Below are 22,262 nucleotides of genomic sequence, written 5' to 3' on the forward strand. Positions count from 1 at the left end.
TTTATAAACTATATATATATATATATGTGTATATATATATATATATATATATACAGTGGATACAGAAAGTATTCAGACCCCTTTAAATTTTTCACTCTTTGTTTCATTGTAGCCACTTGGCAAATTCAAGAAAGTTAATTTTTTCTCATTAATGTACACTCTGCACCCCATCTTTACAGAAAAAAAACAGAAATGTAGAAATTTTTGCAAAATTATTAAACAGGAAAAACGAAATATCATATGGTCATAAGTATTCAGACTCTTTGCTCAAGCACTGATATTTAAGTCACATGCTGTCCATTTCCTTTTGATCCTCCTTGAGATGGTTCTACTCCTTCATTGGAGTCCAGCTGTGTTTAATTTAAACTGATTGGACTTGATTTGGAAAGGCACACACCTGTCTATATAAGACCTCACAGCTCACAGTGCATGTCAGCCAAATGAGAATGATGAGGTCAAAGGAACTGCCCAAAGAAATCAGAGACAGAATTGTGGAAAGTCACAGATCTGGCCAAGGTTGCAAAATAATTTCTGCAGTACTCAAGGTTCCTAAGAGCACAGTGGCCACCTTCCTAGACCTGGCCGTCCAGCCAAACTGATCAATCATTAGAGAAGAGCCTTGGTGAGAGAGGTAAAGAAGAACCCCAAGATCCCTGTGGCTGAGCTCCAGAGATGCAGTATGGAGATCGGAGAAAGGTTCACAAAGTCAACTGCAGCCCTCCACCACTCGGGCCTTTTTGGCAGAGTGGCCCGACAGAAGAATTTCCTTAGTGCAAGACATATGAAAGCCAGCACACAGATTGCCAAAAAACACATGAAGGACTCCCAGACTATGTGAAATAAGATTCTCTGGTCTGATGAGATGAATATAGAACTTGTGGGTGATAATTCTAAGTGGTATATGTGGAGAAAACCAGGCACTGCTCATCACCTGCCCAATACAATCCCAACAGTGAAACATGGTGGTGGCAGCATCATGCTATGGGGGTGTTTTTCAGCTGCAGGGGCAGGTCGACTGGTTGCAATTGAAGGAAAGATGAATGCGGCTATGTACAGAGATATCCTGGAAGAAAACCTGATCCAGAGTCCTCAGGCCTCAGACTTGGCCAAAGTTTCACTTTTGAACAAGACAATGACCCTAAGCACACAGCTAAAATAAGAAAGGAATGGCTTCAGAACAACTCTGTGACCATTCTTGACTGGCCCAGCAAGACCATGACCTAAACCCAATTGAGCATATCTGGAGAGACCTGAAAATAGCTGTCCACCAACGTTCACCATCCAACCTGACGTAACTGGAGAGGATCTGCAAGGAAGAATGGCAGAGGATCCCCAAATCCAGGTGTGAAAAACTTGTTACAAGAAGACTCATGACTGTACTAGCTCAAAAGGGTGCTTCTACGCAATACTGAGCAAAGGGTCTGAATACTTATGATCATGTGATATTTAGTTTTTCTTGTTTAATAAATTAGCAAAAATTTCTACATTTCTGTTGTTTTCTGTCAAGATGGGGTGCAGAGTATACATTAATGAGAAAAAATGAACTTTTTTGAATTTATCAAATGGCTGCAATGAGTCAAAGAGTGAAAAATTTAAAGGTGTTTGAATACTTTCCATACCCACTGTAAATATATGTTTTGAAGTGTGTCTCTGGTATTCATGAGTATACTTACAGCATTAGGGACACATACAATAAGATCTATACATTTATAGGTAAGATATCTGACCAAAACTAGAAATATATAGATCAGCTGAGGCAAATGTCTATCAATAGAGCAATTAGTTGTCAGATATTTTTATTGCTTCATACAGTATCAGGTACAGTCAATGGACATAAGAAGACATTTTTTTCTTATGGAAATACAAAGAAAGCAAACCTTTATTCCCCAATTTAATTATTCAGTTATCCCACTGAAGGCAGCATTTAAGACTTTGTGTGATATGTACAAATTGATTGGTTGAATGTTTGCTATGTGCATAAGATATAGGATAATTTATAGAAACTTTACATATATCTAGAGATTATTAAGGTAATGCATTGAAAAATAAAAATTTTCAGCTTTTTCAATATTGCTAGGTTAGGCTCAATACATACTATAGTACAATATGCTAATTTTAAAAATCAATAGATCACTTTGTTTAAACCCGGTACACGATCCAGGTCCATGCTTTCCGGCCATGGACTGGATATTTGTAAATCTCCTGACCTTTTGGGATAACTATATTACTTGCTGTGCTGATGCGCTCTCAGCTGGGCAGTGCATGGTGCACAGATGACGTACTACCAAACCGGTTAATCAAATGTATCATAAAGAGCCGGAATGTCAGGAAATTCAGAAAGCTCCTGCCCATGGCTAGAAAGCATTGACCCAGACCGTGGACTGAGGTTCCACAATAAATAGTTAAAATATTTAAAGAAGAAGCTACTTACATTGTTAGTCAGGTCATGGTTTAAAACCTCTGTTTGTGTATATTTATCCTGTTTCAAGACGTTTAATGGCTGTAAAGTTCGAGCAGCTTTCTGTAAAAAAAAAACAAAACACAAAAGGTCAAAAAGGAGACTGCAAACATCAGCATAGAACTGGTTCAGAATTGTGTTATCTTGTGTAAACTACATGTTGGAAAACATTGACTCTTGTTTTCACATTATGAAAAGAAAAACAATAGATATCTCTTTCAGATTCACACATCTATCCCCCGTTTGACTATGCATCACCAGCTGTTACTCTTTAGAGGAGCTGTCATGGAATTACGAAAGCTAAAGGTGACTATTTCAATTGCATATTCACATGCCCAGTTTTCTCTACACCTGCTTCTATTCTCAGTTTGTAACAGTCAGTGGTCTTGAACGACGAAGAAGTGTCAGGATTGCTCTTTTTATCATGCAAGAAAACACCTTTGAAGATCATCTAGCATAATACATCCGGAAAAAAATAGATGATGAAAGCAGTGCTTCACCTCAGTTTCAGTCTAGTGCCTAGCAAATTATGTGTGACACTTTAGAAAAATCTGCTTATTTACAGTAGCATTAATAAAACAAACATCCCCACAATAGCAGTGATGGTAAATAATGTTAATTCAAGAGCAGTAAAAGTCGGATAGCCTAAAGGAAATTAATTATTGGTTATTTTTATTCAGCATCAGCTAGAAAGAAGGAAGGAAGAAAGGGAGGGTGGAAGGAAGGAAGAAAGGAAGGAAGGAAGGAAGGAAAGAAGGAAGGAAGGAAAGAAGGAAGGAAGGAGGGAAGGAAGGAAGGAAGGAAGGAAAGGAGGAAAAAAGGAAGGAGAAGAGTGGAAGGAAGAAAGGAAGGAAGTAAGGAAGGAAGGAAAGAAGGAAGAAAGGGATGGTGGAAGGAAGGAAGAAAGGAAGGAAGGAAGGAAGGAAAGAAGTAAGGAAGGAAAGAAGGAAGGAAGTAATGAAGGAAGGAAGGCAAGTAGGAAGGAAGGAAGGAATGAAAGAAGGAAGGAAGGAATGAAGGAAGGAGGGAAGGAAGGAAGGAAAGAAGGAAGGAAAGAAGTAAGGAAGGAAGGAAGGAAGGAAATAAGGAAGGAAGGGAGGAAGTAAGAAAATGATACAGGTGTTGCGTAAAAACAGATAGATTGACATGAAATTGATATTTACATTTACAGTTTAAAATATCTATACCATATGTTTAGCCAGATAACTGTGAACAATGAGTCAGATTTACTAATTACATTTAACATTTGGTAATGACAACAGTCTAGAAAGTAAGAAAATAGAATGTTTTTAATACCAGGTTTTTGTACATGGTACTAATCGCAAACAATGGTTCTCTAGGTAACAAATATTTTGCCACTAAAATGCACCCACCTGATGAGTAACACATAAAGAGCATATAAAACAGAAGAAGTTGCATGGTAATTGCAAAAGAATAAGAAACTCTGTGTCTTTAAATTTGTAATAATAAGGATCTATACTCCAAATTTCAACTGCACTTATGTTAATGATTTACAAAATTTTAATGTCTAGCTACAAGTGAGCTTTGTACAACCACATATACCAGAAAGTGGGATCCTGTGTAAAAGGTAAAAATACCAAAAATACAAACATTTGGAAATATTTTAATAGCCAGCCTTGGATTGGCCCAAAGAGTAATAAGTGACTCCCAAAGTGGGCCCCTGTTCATGAGTGGACACCCCACAATCCTACATGAGCAGTAGTTGACATAAATTATTCACTATATATAAATAGAGCAGCGTCTCATGATTCACGTAAAAACTATCCAATTGTAATTATATAAATTTGTTAATTAATGTAATCTAAAATTTGCATGTAGCTAAACAGTGGGCTCCAAGAGTCAATGTTACTTATTGGAATACCAATCCAACATTGCTTATATATTTCCATTTGATCAGAATTTTTGTTTAGAAATTGATGGCACCAACACATCCCAAAAAATAGAGACAAGGTTAACAAAAGATAGGAAAAGTAAGTAGAACTAGTGAAAAACAGCTTGAGGGACAAATTTAAAATAAGCCACACAGGGTCAGACTGGGCCACCAGGGTGCTTGGGGATCCCCTGGTAGGTCCCGGGTCCTTAGCGTCCCCTCGTACTTCACATAGGGCCCAAGGGTGGTTACTGCGGGCTGGGCTAGGGCAGGGGGCCCCAGGAAGCTCCACCAGCAGCAGTGTCCAGGGCCCCGGGTCCCGGGTGGCTTCACTAGTGGCAGTGCCGAGTCCGCGGAGCCACCTGTTTCTATGTCGGCCGGGGCTGCACTGTGCCTTCTGTTGTTCGTGTGCCACCCCAGCCATGTCACAGTTAATATATGCAGCTGTGTCTGCTAACTGTGATGTCCCGCAGCACGCCCAGCACTGCTGCTTCCCGCTGAAGAGGATCATCAATGGAGCCTGTGGGCCAGACTGGAGACAAGCCAGGGGAAGGTAAGAATTTCTCTAATGTGTATGTGCATGTGTGTGTATATGTACATCTCTGTTTATATGACTTTTTTTGTATAAATGAATATAATCTGTGTACATGTGTGTGTATGTATGTCTTTACATGCATTACATTAGTGCATGTGCCTGTCTGCATTCAACTGTATGTCTCTGCATGTGTGTGCCTGTGTGTCTATGTATTTGTGCTTGCCTGTGTGTGGGCCTGATTGCATTCTGTGTGCATGGATGTACCTATATGTGTGTGTGCATGCTTGTGCCTGTGTGTCTGTGCTTATGTTCATTCTTGTGCATGTGTTTGCCTGTCTGCATGTCTACATATGTGTGTCTGTGTGTGTGCATGTGCCTGGCTGCATTTTCATATATATGTGTGCATGTCTGCGTTCATGTGCGTGTCTGTGTGAATATGTGCATGTGTCTGTCTACATGCACCTATCTGCATGTGTATTTATAATTGATGTACATCAGTTATGGTGCGCACAGTAGATGTGCAGGAGCCGCCTGTGTTTTACAGTCAATGCTCCACTATAACGGGGTGGGGGATAACAACTAACAGGTATTTGCATATAGCTGTAGGGTGGGCCGCTGGAGTCAATCCCACTGGTGGGCCTGAGACACCCCAGTCCGACCCTGAAGTCACATGACTGTATATAAAAGAGCCTGTTGAAAAGTCAGAGTCCCTGAGAAGCAAAAACGGTTAGCAGCAGTGTATGAACAACTGCAACTAAAAATTGTGAAGCAAATTCAAAAGAATGTTCCTTAACATAAAATTGCTGAACATTAATATGCCACTCTCCACAGTAAACAACATGATCAAAAGACAAAGACATTCTGGAGAAATCCCTGTGCATATGGGATAAGGCTAGCAGTGCAATCAAAACAAGCAAGTTTAGTTATCAAAATCACATCATGAGTGATGATGGGCGGATCCGGACTATAAAAGTCCAGCTCTGCACTGATTCAAAAGTACCTGTGCAATGACCCGGGCCCAGAGCTCTCAGGGTACTCTGGGTAACTATTTGGATCCAGCAACTTGGGTAAGGAAAAATAAAGAAAAAAGGTAAAAGCAGGCACGTTATAGTTACCAGTCTGCTGTGCGGCTGTAACACTATTTCTGGGGGTGTACATACTACTTCAAGGGCCACTCATTACTATTCCTACATATGTAGTATGCACTGCTTTCCTCACATACCGGCAGTACTGGTGTCTCTGATTGGTTGCAGTCAGACAGTTCCCCTACCCTGTGTGACAGCTTGCCTGACTGCTAGCAATTATAGGTGATGTGTGCATGTCTATATAGGTGTAAAAATAAACAAATAAATTGACATATGGTCCCCCATATTATAATACACAGAACAGAAAAACCATACAGCTACAGGCTGCAGCCCCCATTGTCTGTGTATCAAAATAAGAGGAAACAGATACGGCTTTTTTAAAAAATTATTTTGCCAAGAAGTTCCCCCCAATTTTGATACCCAGCCATGATAAAGTAGACAGTTGAGAGCTGGTATTCTCAGGCTGGGAAGACCCATGGTTATTGGGTGCTCCATCAGCCTAACAATTGCAGCCTGCATCCACCAAGACTTGTCGCATCCAGTAGATGAGACAATCCCGGAACATTACCCGGCTTATGCTGATGACCCTACTGTGGTGACAATTGGGTAAGAAGGAGTTAATGACAGCTCAAATGTGCCACTAAGCCCTAGATTAGTAATACGGGTTGTCTATGCGAACTCCCCCATTACTAATCTCCAAGTGAAAAGAAATAAAAGAGAAAAAATCCTTTATTTGAAATAAAATACAGAAAAACCCCTCTTTCTCCCCTTTATTAACTCCAAAAACAACCACTTTCGACGTAATCCACACAAAGTCCCATGATGATTCCAGCTCTGCTACATACATACTGAAGTTTATTTTGCGATTAAAACTAGAGGTTCCCAAAGTAACCCACTTTTAACAACAGATAACTTGACCTCAGGTGACCTCATTAAACTCAGTGAGTCACTGAGTTCCCAAACCTACATATCCTAGTAGAAAACTGCATTTTTGCAAAGAGATGCATATTTGGTCCTGAAATTTATATACCATATTCCTGCACCTGATCTGCATCTTCTAGCAAAAAATGTATTTATTTTAATGCAGAAGTGATGCAATGTTTTGGCAGGATATGCAGAATTAGTGCAGGAATATGGTGTAAATACTTCAGCACTAAATCTTCATCTCTTGACCAAAAATGAACAAACATGGTTTTGTCACCATTTTGGTGTGGGTTTTTCATCAGGAGTTGCAAATATAGTGCTGAAATGTCTGCACAATATTTCGTCACAAAATTTGAACCTCCTATTAGAGGTCAAAAATGTTTTTGTACATTTTTTCCCCAAGAGATGCAGATTTTTTGCTGAAATTTGTATACCATATTGTAACACCAAAAATGCATCTCCTGGCAAAAAAAACACATCAAAACCTATCACAATGCTGGTACTGATGCAATTTATTTGCCAGGATATGGAGATTTGGTACATGAATATGATGTAAAATTTCAACACCAAATCTGCATCTCTTGGCAAAAAAAAACACATGGTGGGTTTTCTAACATTTTCTAAGAAGAGATCTGGTGCAGACATTTCAAGACCAAATTTGCATCCACTGGCAGAAAGCTGCACCGAAACGGCATCAAAACTGTTTCTTTTTGCATTTTTTGCCAAGAGATACAGATTTGGTGCTGAAATTTATACACAATATTCTCACAATATTCTTGCTCCAAATCAGCATCTCCTGGAAAAAAAAATGCATCACTACCTCATCAAAATGCTATCACGTTTAGATGTGTTGGTTTTTGTTTGCCAGAAGATGCAGGAGTATGGTGTGTAAATTTCAGCACCAAATCTGCAGGTCTTTGAACTCAGTATGGTGAGGTCACTGAGTTTAATGAGGTCTCCTGAGGTCAATAAACCTGTGGTCAAAGCTGGTGTACTGTGAGAACCTCCAGCTTTGACTTAAAATAAACTGAGTGATGTCACCACTCATTGCTGCAGCTCAGTCATTCTCTGCCTGAAGCCCACAGCATGCAAACATGTTCTGTGCCCACATGCTGTGCCTTCAGTATGTATGTAGTAGAGCTGGAATTGTCATGGAACCTTGTGTGGATTACTTCGGAACTGGTTGTTTTGGGGGTTAAAAAATTAGAGGAAGAGGGTGGGTTTTATGTATTTTATTTCAAATAAAAGATTTTTTTGGTGTTTGTGTTTTATTTATTTTCACTTACACTTACAGATTAGACCCTCCCTATTACTAATCTAGGACTTAGTGACAGCCGTGAGCTGTTATTAACCCCTTATTACCCCGATTGCCACTGCACCAGGGTAATCGGGATAAGCCAGATTACAAGATTGACACATCTAATGGAAAAAACAATTCTGAGTGGCTGTAGGCTGCTATTTGTAGGCTGGGGAGAGGCCCAATAACCACGGGTCTCCCCAGCATGAGAATACCAGTCCACAGCTGTTGGATTTATCATGCAGCCACTGCCCTCTGATGATGAATATCCCAGCATGCACTTGGATTCTTAAATTAAGTGTCATCATACAGAAAGTAATAAAAAAATACTAAATCAGTTAGACTAGTGTAGTGTGGGAATGATAGGATCTTTTTAATAAAAGTATATTTGATAAAGGATTAGATTATTAAAAAAGATGGAAATTTAGGATTAAAATAAATCTTAATTTCAGACCACCCCTTTAATTTCCTTATACTCTTGCAATTTGTATCTTCACTTTCCATATGTTTACAGACTGTTGTAAAAAGAAACACAAGGGTAGACATAGCGCTGACTGTTTTTTTTTTTTTGCTCCCATCAATTTGTAAATGAGCTATTTTAAAATAAAATGCAACAATGTCTAATTTTCACCTTCTGATCTGTGCTCTGTTTTATTGGGCATATTATATGTCTACAAGAAACTTCTTTATCATTGAATTCTTGTTTTCTTTATATGTTACACAACATCCTAACTTTTTGTGACCTAGAGTTGTACTATACATGCCAGGAAGTAAGTGCTACAACAATAGTATACTTGTTTCTAAATTCCAAAGACAAATGCACAGAATAAAAACAGATTTTAAAATACACTAGAAAGCATTCTTTAACGAAATTCAGAATTTTAGGTCAAAAGAATTGTTATTTTTCTGTATTATACAAAACTGATTAAAGCAGCCAAAAAAAGAGAAATTCACTTCTATACAGCCATATAATTATTAAATACTGCATCATTCAGTTGTAGATTTGGATACTCTTTATTAGAAAATAGAGAAAAAAATAATCATTATACAATTCATTTAAAATTCAAATAGCAAATTCTAAAATATGATATTGTATTGTATTGTTTTGAGTTGTCCGGTCTAACACAACAAACCTGCAGTCACTCTATGTGACTGCAGACTTGCAAATTCTCATAACGCACTGTAAGCTGGAAGGATTCACCAGTGTCTGCACCAGGAATGGCGGTCATGTGGCTGCACAATCCCGGCTACAACCCAACTGTCTTTAATGTGTGCAATGGAAGTGTATTGGTTAAGGCTGGAAACCGTGTAGTGCGATATGAGGATTCACAAGTCTGCAGTCACATAGAGTGACAAATAGAGTGACTGCAGACATCTCAGTTTAAAAAAGGACTACCCCTTTAAACAAAAAAGATCATGATCATTAAACACCAACGCTTACAACAAATACTCAGGTAGCTACCGTAATTTTGAAAACAGACAAAAATGGAAGCTGGGATATTAATGTTTTCATTGAACAATTTCCTTAGTTTTCCTATATATATATATAGCTGCCCCAATATATTTACTCCCTATTAAGAAAAAAAATATTCCTCATTTGAAAACATTTTCACAAGCAGGAATTCTCTGCAGCTTTTATTTCAGGGCTTGATTTTCTTTTTAAGAGTTGGACAATATATTAACTTTCAGAATACCCTTGTCTTTGAACTTAAATGTTCTTAAACTTCCTCATTATGCATACTGTTATACACTTTTCTTTAGCAGGTGTTATAAAGGACATTCTTCTCTAGAAAAAGATGTATCTTGGCAAGCTTGCCTCACAGAAATCACCCCTGTATGGTAATAACAGAGTTTATATTCATAAGATTACGATGCAACAAGTCATATTTTTGTAGTCTTAGCTTCATATTCATTTAGATATAATTTTATTATATCAGAGGTGTGTCTTCTGTCTTGAGGAGACTGAGTAAACAATAATCCTTTTACTTTATGAAGTCTGATTATAAAGTGCTACCTCTCTGATGCAATAGTGTCCTCTGCATAGGAGAACTCTATTTAGCTACATCATTCTAAAATGTAAGACTTCTGACTGCCGAAATGTAACAAAATTTGTAAATCTTGTTAACATAATTTAGGTCAAAATTGATTACTATAGCTATGGCTAAAAGGGATTATTTTTTGTAAATTTAACTACTTTTGGATTTCAGTTTACATGAATTGTCCCATATTCAATGTTAATAATTTCCTCATTGGATCAAACTAAATATTATTTTTTATTAGAATCATGTTAAAAAATGTTTCTGAATGTTGTTGTTACATAATTAGTACCTCAAATAAAAATGTGATACCTTCTTAAAAAGCCCACTAACAGAAAATGTGTATTGCTATCTTAGATGATTACCATATGAATTCCACCACTGGAACATGCAGCTATCTTTCCAAGAGAAGATTCTCTCCTTTGTCTAGTGGTTTTAGTGAGAAGAGTGATAGCTAATTTAGCATCATTTACTTCTGTGAAAATAACAATCCAGAGAAGAAATTCCTGTAAAAGCACATTCCCAATTCCCAAAAAGTGGGGAAGCTGTGCAAAATGTAAAGAAAGCAACAATGTAATGATTTGGAAATCTCTTACACTCATATTTTATTCACAACAGAAAATAGAACACATATTTTAATGAGAAAAGTAGACTTTTTTTCATTTAATTTGAAAAAAAAACCAAAACTAATTTGGAAATTGATGGCAGCAATACATTTCAAAAAACTTGGGACAGAGTAATTTCCTTTTTTTTACATCAGTCTGTTATGGGATAGGAATGTTTTTACATTCTTAAATTATGTAGAATTCTAACTGCTCAACAGTTCTGGGTCTTCTATGCCAGATATTTTTATTTCATCCTAGACCAAATTTTTCTACTAATGAAAAATCTGGAATGCAGGCGGCCTGCAAAAAAAATTGCATGACTATCGCATCAAAACCGCATTGTGATTTGGTGCAGATTTGGTGCAGGAATATGGTGTATAAATGTCAGAACTAGATCTGCATCTCTTGGCAAAAAAACGTGGTTTTCTGCTAGGAGATGCAGGTCTGTAAACTCAGTGACCTCACCCAAGGTGAGGTCTCTGAGTTTATTGATATCACCTGAGGTCAGCTTACCTGCAGTCACAGGTGGCATACCATGGGTACCTCCAGCTGTGACTGCATATAAACTGAGAGACGTCAGCACTCATTGCTGTGGCTAAATCAGTCTCTGCCTGAATCCACAGAGTGTATACATGTTCTGTGCCCGCGTGCTACGAAATCAGTATGTTGCAGAGTCATAATCATTGCAGGACCTTGTGTGGATTACATTGAAACTGGTTGTTTGGGGTTAATAAAGGGTAAAAGAGGGTTGGATTTTTTAGATTTTATTTCAAATAAATGATTTTTTTGGTGTTTGTATTTATTTCTTTTCACTTACAGATTAGTAAAGGAGGGATCTTATAGACCCTCCTCATTACTAATCTAAGGCTTAGTGGCAGCTGTGGGCTGTCAATCCTTTATTACCTCAATTACCAACGCACCAGGGCAATCGGGATGAGCAGGGTAAAGTTCCGGGATATTCACATCTAATGGATGCGACAATTCTAGGTGGCTGAAGTCTGCTAATATTTAAAGGTTGGGGGCAAAATAACCATGCTCACAGCTGTCGGCCTGATCATGGTTGAGTATCAAAATTGGGGGGACCTCACACCATTTTTAAAATTATTTATTTAAATAATTTTAAAAAGCCACATTGGGTCCCTCTTATTTTGATACACAGCCAAGATAAGCACACTGCTGGGGACTACAGCCTGTAGCCGTTGCTTTATCTGTGATGAGTATCAATTTGTGGGGACCCTATGCATTTTTTAAAATATATTTATTTATGTTTACACCACTATAGGGATACACACAAAGTGTGATTGGAAGAAGTCATACACGCTGTTACACAGGGTGGCTGCATGATCTGACTGCAACCGATCACATATACCATATATATTATATATACCATATACCATATATATTAGGACTGCCAGTAGGTGGGGGAAGCAGTGCATATGCATGCAAAAAAGTGAGTAAACAGTGAGTAAATAGTAAAGAACAACTGACGAAGTGGAGGAAAGCGTGACACGCCCAATGGAATAGGTCACCACACATCCATGGAGTGCAACGATATGAAGTCCGCCAGGTGGACTATAACTTAAATAGAAGGAAAGGATATCGGCACATCCAACATAAAATAATTTCTTTCTTTATTTTCACATGGTATTAAAAAAGTCCATCCAAATTCAGAAGACCCTGACACGTTTCCGATGCAAAAGAGCGTCCTTAATAATAGGCTAACATTTTTAGTGAGCTCTAGACATTTATAGGCAATGATCAACAATATAGTTAGAGACAATTAGTAACACATGATGAAAAATCACACACTAAAAACAAAAAGTAGGATTAGACAAAGGAAGGGGGAAGGGATTGTGAAACACCGTAGTATAGAGTATCTCATATAAAGTGCCATTTTATCATATTTAATCTCATTGCAATGAACTGTGTGACTGAACACATTGGAGTGAGAAAAAAAAAGGGAGAATTTTTTCTGTTTTTCTTTTTATTCAATATATATAATTTAAATCATTGCTATAGTTCATACCTTCTGGAAATGTGTTTTTTAATGTAAGGATCCAGTAAGCTTCTCTCAAAGCTAGATTTTTTATGCTGTTCCCACCTCTAGTGGATGCATTGACTTTCTCAATAGCAAAAAAAGATATTAGTGATGTTTTTGCATCTATTGCTGATAAAAAAGAAACAGAGGAATATATTCGTCTCAACAAAAAAAATGACTGACAATTTATCTTCTTTGGAGGATCATATTATAAATATTAGACAAAAATTGAAATGTGATGTATGGGACTATAGTATTAACAAAGTGTATACTTGGAAAAGATCACAGAATATTTTTAAAAATAAATCTATTTTGAAACATAATCAAAATGGGCCTGAATTTGACAATAGAGCTAGACATGATTCATTTTCTTCATCTGATCATGATTGCACTGATTATGGCTCAGATTTTTCATCTGCTGATCAGGGAGCCATACCAAAAAAACGCCAATCAAAAAACGGAGTGAAAGACGAGGAGTTAGAAGATCCTATAGGAAACATCAGAGGAAAAACCCACTCAGAAGAAGAGATATTAAATCATCAATGGCCCAGTGTATGCATATTAACCCCTACTATTCTCTCAAGTACTCAGATGAACATTCTCTCTAAAGGGTTAAATTTTGTCAATGCTAAAGGGTTTAATCTTTTTGAAGCTATTAGAGATGTGAACAAATTTGCACGTCTCCTTAAGCTGGTGTCACCACAGCGACAACGACAATGACGTCGCTGCTACGTCACCATTTTCTGTGACGTTGCAGCGACGTCCCGTCGCTGTCGCTGTGTGTGACATCCAGCAATGACCTGGCCCCTGCTGTGAGGTCGCCGGTCGTTGCTGAATGTCCAGCTTCATTTTTTGGTCGTCACTCTCCCGCTGTGACACACACATTGCTGTGTGTGACAGCGAGAGAGCGACGAAATGAAGCGAGCAGGAGTCGGCATTGTCAGCTGCGGTAAGCTGTAACCAGCGTAAACATCGGGTAACCAAGGGAAGACCTTTCCCTGGTTACCCGATATTTACCTTCGTTACCAGCCTCCGCTCTTGCTGCTAGTGCCGGCTCCTGCTCTGTGCAAATGTGGCTGCAGTACGCATCGGGTAATTAACCCGATGTATACTGTAGCAAGGAGAGCAAGGAGCCAGCACTAAGCAGTGCGCGCGGCTCCCTGCTCTCTGCACTGTGACATGTAGCTGCAGCACACATCGGGTTAATTAACCCAATGTATACTGTAGCAAGGAGAGCAAGGAGCCAGCGCTAAGCAGTGCGCGCGGCTCCCTGCTCTCTGCACTGTGACATGTAGCTGCAGCACACATCGGGTTAATTAACCCGATGTGTACTGTACCTAGGAGAGCAAGGAGCCAGCGCTAAGCGCGGCTCCCTGCTCTCTGCACATGTAGCACAGCGACGTTATGATTGCTGCTTCTGCTGTGTTTGACAGCTAAGCAGCGATCATAACAGCGACTTACAAGGTCGCTGTTACGTCACCGAAAATGGTGACGTAACAGCGACGTCGTTGTCGCTGTCGCTTAGTGTGAACCCAGCTTTACGCTTAAGAGACATTTCTTTAAAGAGGAAAGTGATTCTATGTCTGTGCCTGTAACTAATGTCATTAATGATGATTCTTCTGATTCCATTATAAAATCTCGTATGTTGTTTTCTGAACAAACTGCACTGCTCGCCTTGGAAAGCCTGCATAGTGAGGGCAGCTCACAGCCTCCCCTTGTTTCCTTTGATGGTAATTTGCAATACAAAAATAATACATATTATCCTTTGGAGTCTCGTGTTCCTTAGTTGAGAGGCATCTAGTGAGGTTGCATGAGGAATCCTCCATAGATAATTATCTATTATCTATTATAATCGGTTCAAAAATTTTGACAAAAAGGAATTTAAAACATTACATTAATTGCAGCACAATAAAAGCATTGTTATACGCCAGAGTGACAAGGGAGACTGTGTGGTTGTCTTGGACTCCATTCTTTATGCTCCACAGGTTAAGTCTATTTTGTCCAATTCTAGAACATATGTACGCCTTTCTAATGATCCCTCAGTGAAATACAAAGAGGACTTGACGCGGATAGTGGAGGAAGGTATTGCATTAAATTTTTTTGAGTCTAAATATAAAAAAGTTTTTTTGCCTGATAATCCTGTAACTCCCATTTTTCATGAGATGCCAAAATTACACAAAGACATCTTTCCTCCTCCACTCCAACCTATAGTTGCAGGGATAGATTCCTTGAATGAGGGTATTAGTACATGGCTGGATGGTGTTTTACAGCCCTTAACCTATAGAGTCCCTGGCTTTCTAAAGGACACCAGTGCAGTACTGAAATGCTTTGATAATTTTGTTTAGCAACATCATTATAGATTTTTGACATTTGATGTGGTGAATTTACATGTTATACCCCACCAACTAGAGGTACTGGCTATTGGTTACCATTTGAGGAAATACGGTAATTACAGTGAGGAATTTATCAGTTATGTTTTGAAAGTCACAAATTATCTACTCAGGAGCAAATTTTTCATGTTTGATTCTTCTATGTTCTTACAAGTAGAGGGCACCCCGATGGGCTCGAAATTCTCCCCCACTTTAGCTATATTATATATGGCTTGGTGGGAGGAGTTATTTCTTTTTGCTGTTACCAATCCATTTTTCGCTGATGTAGTTTGGTTCGACCGCTATGTCGATGACTTGACCTTTTTCTGGTCGGGCGACATGGCGGCCGTGCCTCACTTTTTGGAGTTTCTGAACCAAATAATTTAAATTTAAGTTTTACCTATAGTCATGGTGGTCCACAAGTTCCTTTTCTGGATTTCACACTCACTGGTGATCCTTGTACGAACTCAGTTAATTCTTGTCTTTATAGGAGAGAAACTGCAGGTAATACTTTACTTCTTGCATCAAGCAATCATCCCCGTCACAATCAATGCAATACCACATGGAGAATTCATGCGGGCAAGACACCTATGTTCTAGTGATGCCAGCTTTGATAGGGAGAGTTCAATAATAAAAAAACGATTAAAAGAGAGAGGTTACTGTACTACTGCCCTAAATCACACATGCAATATCGTACGTAGTCGTTCTAGACAGAATGCACTTTATAATAATCACCAACTTCCCAGGGGTCATTGTGATAAAAATCAGAGATTAATTTTCTCTACAGCACATAGTGTTCATTTTCAGCAAATAAAAGCAATAATTCTCAAAAATTTGCCTGTTGTCAATCAGGATGACATTCTGGGAAAGGTACTAAAAAATGGTTGCATGTGTGTGGCAAGACGAGGTCGATCCTTGGGAAACATACTTTCCCCCAGCCTTTTTTCCACAGTAAACCGACAACATCATTGGTTGCAAGTGAAAGGTTTTTATAGGTGTGGGGGATCCAGATGTAATGTATGTCCTTATGCCCAAAATAGAAAAACTGTGATTTCACTTCCTTCTGGTAAGATGCATATGATACAATCTTTTATCAATTGTGATACAGACCATGCGATTTATTGTATTGAATGTGCAACATGTGAATTGCGTTATGTTGGATATACGTCTCGTAAAATAAAAAAAACGTGTGGCTGAACACATTGCAAATATCAATAATGGCAATGCTTCATACTCAGGAACTGCCAAAAACTTTATAACTGCACATAGGGAAAGGCTGGATAGCTTCTCTTTCTTTGCTATTGAGAAAGTCAATGCATCCACTAGAGGTGGTAACATGATGAAAAATCTAGCTTTGAGAGAAGCTTACTGGATCTTTACATTAAAAACCAAATTTCCAGAAGGTATGAACTATAGAAATGATTTATATTATATATATTGACTAAAAAGAAAAACAGAAAAAAATCTCCCCCTTTTTTTTTTTTTCTCACTCCAAATGTGTTCAGTCACACAGTTCAAATTGCAATGAGATTAAATATGACTTGATCTATGTCATGAAATATTATTAATGGCACTTTATATGAGATACTCTATACTACGGTGTTTCACAATCCTTTCCCCCTTCCTTTGTCCAATCCTACTTTTTGTTTTTAGTGTGCGATTTTTAATCATGTGTTACTAATTGTCTCTAACTATATTGTTGATCTTTGCCTATAAATGTCTAGAGCTCACTAAAAATGTTAGCCTATGATTATGTAAAATATATCTTTGTACCGTGTTAGCCAGTAGAGATAAAAAATTGTTTAAAGTTCTTTTAAGCCTATGATTAAGGACGCTCTTTTGTGACAGAAACACGTCAGGGTCTTCTGAATATGGATGGACTTTTTTAATACCATGTGAAAATAAAGAAAGAAATGATTTTATGTTGGATCTGCCGATATGTTTTCCTTCTGTTTAAATAGTAAAGAGTAGCTCCGGAAGTAGCATAACAACTGCATGGAGACTGGTAAGTATAATGTGCTTGGTTTATTCTTATTTTCTTTTTTTGTCTTTAATTTTTTTTTATTTAGCCGGGTGGCTGGATCCTCTGAAAACGGCGGACCCAGGATCGACACATGGGTACAAGGTTACCAGGTCAGATCCTGACTTTCCTTTTATAATCCGGGTTCATCCATCACTAACTGTGGGTTGATAACAAGCTGGATGGTCCCTGGAAAGTCCCTATTTTCCTTAGTCCACAGCATATGAAATTCCTGGTCTCCAAAAAGAATTTTACAATTTCATTCATCTAACCACTAAACAATTTTCTTTTTTTTTGGCTCAGTACATTTTAATTGGGGTTTATGAATTGGAGCATATCTGGAAATACTCCTAAACCCATGTAGTGATTTACACATAGCCTTTTTTTATGTGGGGCCACCTAAGGCCCCACAGATCACCATAGAGCATCCAACATTTACAGTCAGATTTGTCTCTTCTGCACATGTATTTCTCCATAATTGCATAGTTACATAGGTTGAAAAACGTTTTTGGTTCATTAAGTTCAACCTTCCTCCACAAACTATCCAAAATCAAATCGCTTAAAGTAGTTGTCCAGTATTGTAAAGCCCCTTCTCAATTTGAAAGTTTGCCCCAATAAAATAAAAACATTTAATAAGATTTAGTGTATACAAGGATATTTTACCAGCGCTGAACACACTAGGTAAGGGTCGGAGAAGAACTGAGAGGAACTGATGCTAACTGAAAAATATTTTGTGTACTCAGAAATTCATGATGTAATAATACATTTTGGAGCATTTTCTTTCATTGCCTGCTAGTTACTTTGAAATCTTATAGCAGAATTAATTTATGACTAATATAACAATGTAACACTGTATCAGTTAAACAATTTTCTACCAAATGATATAAAGTTTTAATATTGAGTTGTAAATCTTTACCAAAGTATCTGACAGCTCCAATCCTTTTCTGCAGTCACTTTCTCTATTACTTCCTGCCAGGCTGCTGTATTGCATTTGGATATTATTTGTATGATACAGATTTTATGAATTTGATCCTAGTAATGAATATATAATTGTTCCCATTTCATATTTAGTAACACTTTTTTAACAGTCCCTTTATACAAAAGCATAAATAAACAGATCTTTAGAAAAAGTATTTCAAAAGATTGTGTATTATATGCTAATGAAGCCATTGACTAGTCGCAAGGGCATTACTTCACTTAGCATGTTACCCCACGCCTGTGGACTTCTGATCATGCGTACTAAACTGATGCCGGGATGTAAGCTTCGCGGCTTTAGTGAGGTTCAGTGCACATGACTGGAAGTGCTAGGGGCTCCGGATCATGAGCAGCGCGCATCCATCCTCTGTCGGCCGCCATTAAGACTGAGGTATGTGCGGCGTCACTGCGCATTCATTAGCCTGTTAGTACGCCCACAGGGACATGCTAACATGATATCTGGGTCGACTAGCCAAGGGAAGTAATGCCCTTGCGACTAGTCATGGGTCTCATTAGCATAAAATGAATGACCTTTACAAATACTTTTTCTAAAGATCTTTTTATCTATGCTAGTGTATACATGGAGAGTTAGGCAGGCATTACTAATTCTGAAATAGAAGAAGAAAGGAGGTGCCACTCACCAAGTAAAAATCTTTGTTTATTCTTTAAAAATAGACATCAAAAAGCAGGGCGGGATGCTTTTTAAAGAATAAACAAAGATTTTTACTTGGTGAGTGCAACCTCCTTTCTTCTTCTATTTCGGAGTTATGACATGTGTTCTAATGGAGAGTGTTGCCTCACAGGTGTTTTTTCAGTCTCTGATGTGACCTATTTGTTACACTGTGTTAATTAAAAATGGATGAGGAGTAGTGAATGTGGTTTTAGTGCCGGACTGTCTTCTTTTTGGAGGGATTACTAATGTGCACCCAAAACTGCTCTTTGTTCTGGGTGCATATTGCACCGGCAGGATCACTTTAAAAAGGAATACGTATGAATATAAACATATTTCTCCTTTCTACATTGTGAAATGAGGTGTTCTGTGTTTTTTATTTCCTTTCATACCGTAAAGAAGAACAACATTTTTCTGAACCTAAGTAATAAAAAAATTATTAATTTACCTGAGGCAAAAGTTGGATAAGAGGAAATGAATCACCTCAAGGTTTAGGATCAATCTTAGAAACAGACACATACAACTACTGTAGTTCTGAGCATCTAATTTTGTCATAGCCATGCACTTTTTAATGCACTATGTAATGCAGGTTAATATTCAGTTCTAGGTTGATTGATATCATGAACTAATTGTATTTCACAAATGAATTTAAAATCAAAAGTGAAATAACTTTATAAATATTGTTTTATCCTCATCACGTATATACACCTATCGCATGTGTTTTTACTGTAGTAAAAAAACAAACCCTAAGTAGTCTTACAATGCAGCCACAATTCCTTTAATTTATCTCCTACTTCTCATCGTAGAACATGTACATTATAAAGAATTTGATAAAAGATGGAAGGGTATAAAACTACAGAATGAGGCTAAGATCACTGTGTCAAATCTTGACTTTGCATCTAATGACTCTGCAATAGCAATGTGATCACCTTATCCCCAAAAAACTAACTACATTTTTCTTTGCAGGAGGAAGATTAAATGTGACTTGTCATTATTTCATATCCAAACACATTTGAAAAAGACAGTAGATTTGAGATAATAAATTACAGACAAATCCCACAAATAGTTTTAGTCAAATAACATGTCTGAGACTTTATGCCGAGCTACTAGGAATTCTACCAACATTTTTCAAAAATCCACATTCGTCAAAATACATTTTTTTTTCAATTGACTTCTGCACAGATTCCATAATTATGGTTTTTGAAATGAAAGAGCCATAAAAGGTTCAAACCTAAAAAAAATCCATATAACCCCCTCACTGATCACCTCTCTGGCTCCTGCACTCTACAATGTCCTACATATGCTCCTCACAGCATTTTCTGAACACTGCCTCTCATGATAGGTCTGTACTTTAAGCTTTGATGAGGGCTGGTACAGTTCTGTGTATGCGGGCATAAGGAATTTAGCATGAGCAGCGTTACTCAAAAAATGTACAGAGGATGCACCTGTTTGCTTCTCAGTGCATCTTGTGAGGAGCTGAGGGGCAAAATATGTAAGAATTGAGGTCAGTGTAAGGATTTTTTAAAAAATTATACAACTTAAGTTTATTGGTTGGGGTCGGTAGAGACCAAAGCAAAATAAGAGACTTTACATTTGCAGAGAATAACTTCTCGCACGAACAATCAAATTGATATTTTGTCTGATCCGCTCATCTCTACAAGCAATCAAAATCACTATGTACTGTAAAATTCAACAATAATAGCTTTGTTTACCTTTTATAATAGTAAGACATAGGAATGTTTTGAAATTGTGGGCAAAAAATGAATGCCTTTTTATAAACAATATTTTTTTCAACTTTGCTTTGTTATTTTTGATTTAAAAGGCATTGAAATAACAAAATTTGAATTAAAATAGATATAACCTTCAACTTAAAACAATAATAATTGTACATGCTGTTATTACACTGTTTTTGTATAAAACTTGATACTATCTTTATAGATCACTGTGGCATTTTTCTTGGTTAGGACAGAAGTTGAAATATAGCAGGAGTAGTTCTCAGTTATTCAAGGTAGCAAATATAAAATTAAGGCAAGGGAATTATAGCAAAGCATGTAAAATAAGGAGAGTTGGATGAAAGCAATGGACCGTTTCGTTTGTTTTTTTTTTACCTAGAAGAATAGACACAATGGATGCGTAAAATATTCTATTGAAATGGCTATTTTAAACTTAAACATTTAAGGAATATCCAAAGAGTATTCTAAATGTATTCATTAAATGTAAATGAATACATTTCAACTCTAGAAATGGAATCTGTGGTGCTCCCTCGTACCATGCCACACCTTATTATTAACTTCACAAACAATTTGAGAATAAATGTAGGGCAAGTCATAGTTGTTCCTGTCTTTTCATTCAACAACTGTATGCAGTGGACAGCTACAACCTCTCCAAGCACGTTAAGGGGTAGAGCATCTCTTCTTAAAAGTGTTTTAAAAGCCCTTCATGTTCTTCAAAATTTACTTTTTTCTTTAAACAAAAACAATTCATTCATGGATGCACACTGACCTGAAAAAAGGTTACAATGTTTTGAACGTTTGACTTTCAGGTTCCATATCTCACCATCCACTATAGCTTTGAGCGTGAGCTACTTTCATTTTATAGACAATCATCTTGGCTAGCTCATAAATTTGACTTACAACTATTTAGCATATGATTAGTTATTCAGATTCTTGTCATGTCACTGCCTTATTAATCTCTTGCTCTAAAAAAAAAAATCTAAATTCCTGCTTTTAGTATTTTGTTACTATTTTGTAAATCCACCTTTGCCTTTTAAAACTGCCTGAATCCTTCTAAGCATGCTCTTAATCAGATTCTAGCATGATTCGACTGAAATATGATCTCAGGTCTCTTCTACACATTCAAAATGTAGGTGCATACTGGTCTACTCACTTCGGTAAGTATACAATGTTTTCTTCAACTCTACCCACAAGTGTTTGATTGGGTTGAGTTCTAGGGACTGTGGTGGCCAATCCAGCATCTGCACTTCAATGTTATTTAACGATTTATTTGCCAATCTTAAAGTATGCTTTGGGTCATTGTCTTGCTTGAACACTATGTCAACCTTTTCATACAGTCAGTACTGAAGTGTACAAAGTAGTTTTGTATGCTGCTACCATATAGCTCAGCATTGAGTTAAAAATTGATCCTGGTCAATTATGTAACGCATTTTGCTGTGATACAACCCCATATCATGAGTAGAGTTGAGCGCGGTTCGTGGTTCGTGGTTCTCCAGTTCCAGGCTCGAGTGATTTTGGGGCCTGTTCTAGATCGAACTAGAACTCGAGCTTTTTGCAAAAGCTCGATAGTTCTAGAAACGTTCGAGAACGGTTCTAGCAGCAAAAAACCAGCTAAATCATAGCTTG

General features: G+C 37.6%; 1 protein-coding gene across 2 annotated transcripts in view; it reads right to left on the bottom strand.

Annotated features, from left to right (window-relative positions):
• CCSER1 (coiled-coil serine rich protein 1) overlaps positions 1-22,262 on the bottom strand; it is a 1,289,205-nt gene that overhangs the window by 29,887 nt on the left and 1,237,056 nt on the right. For both annotated transcript variants that reach the window (XM_075337134.1, XM_075337126.1), the window contains exon 9: positions 2,432-2,521. In XM_075337134.1, the coding sequence (XP_075193249.1) occupies positions 2,432-2,521 (90 nt within the window). The remainder of the gene's footprint in view (positions 1-2,431; positions 2,522-22,262) is intronic.

The sequence above is a fragment of the Anomaloglossus baeobatrachus genome, chromosome 1 (genome assembly GCF_048569485.1).
Source record: "Anomaloglossus baeobatrachus isolate aAnoBae1 chromosome 1, aAnoBae1.hap1, whole genome shotgun sequence".
Lineage (NCBI taxonomy): Eukaryota > Metazoa > Chordata > Amphibia > Anura > Aromobatidae > Anomaloglossus > Anomaloglossus baeobatrachus.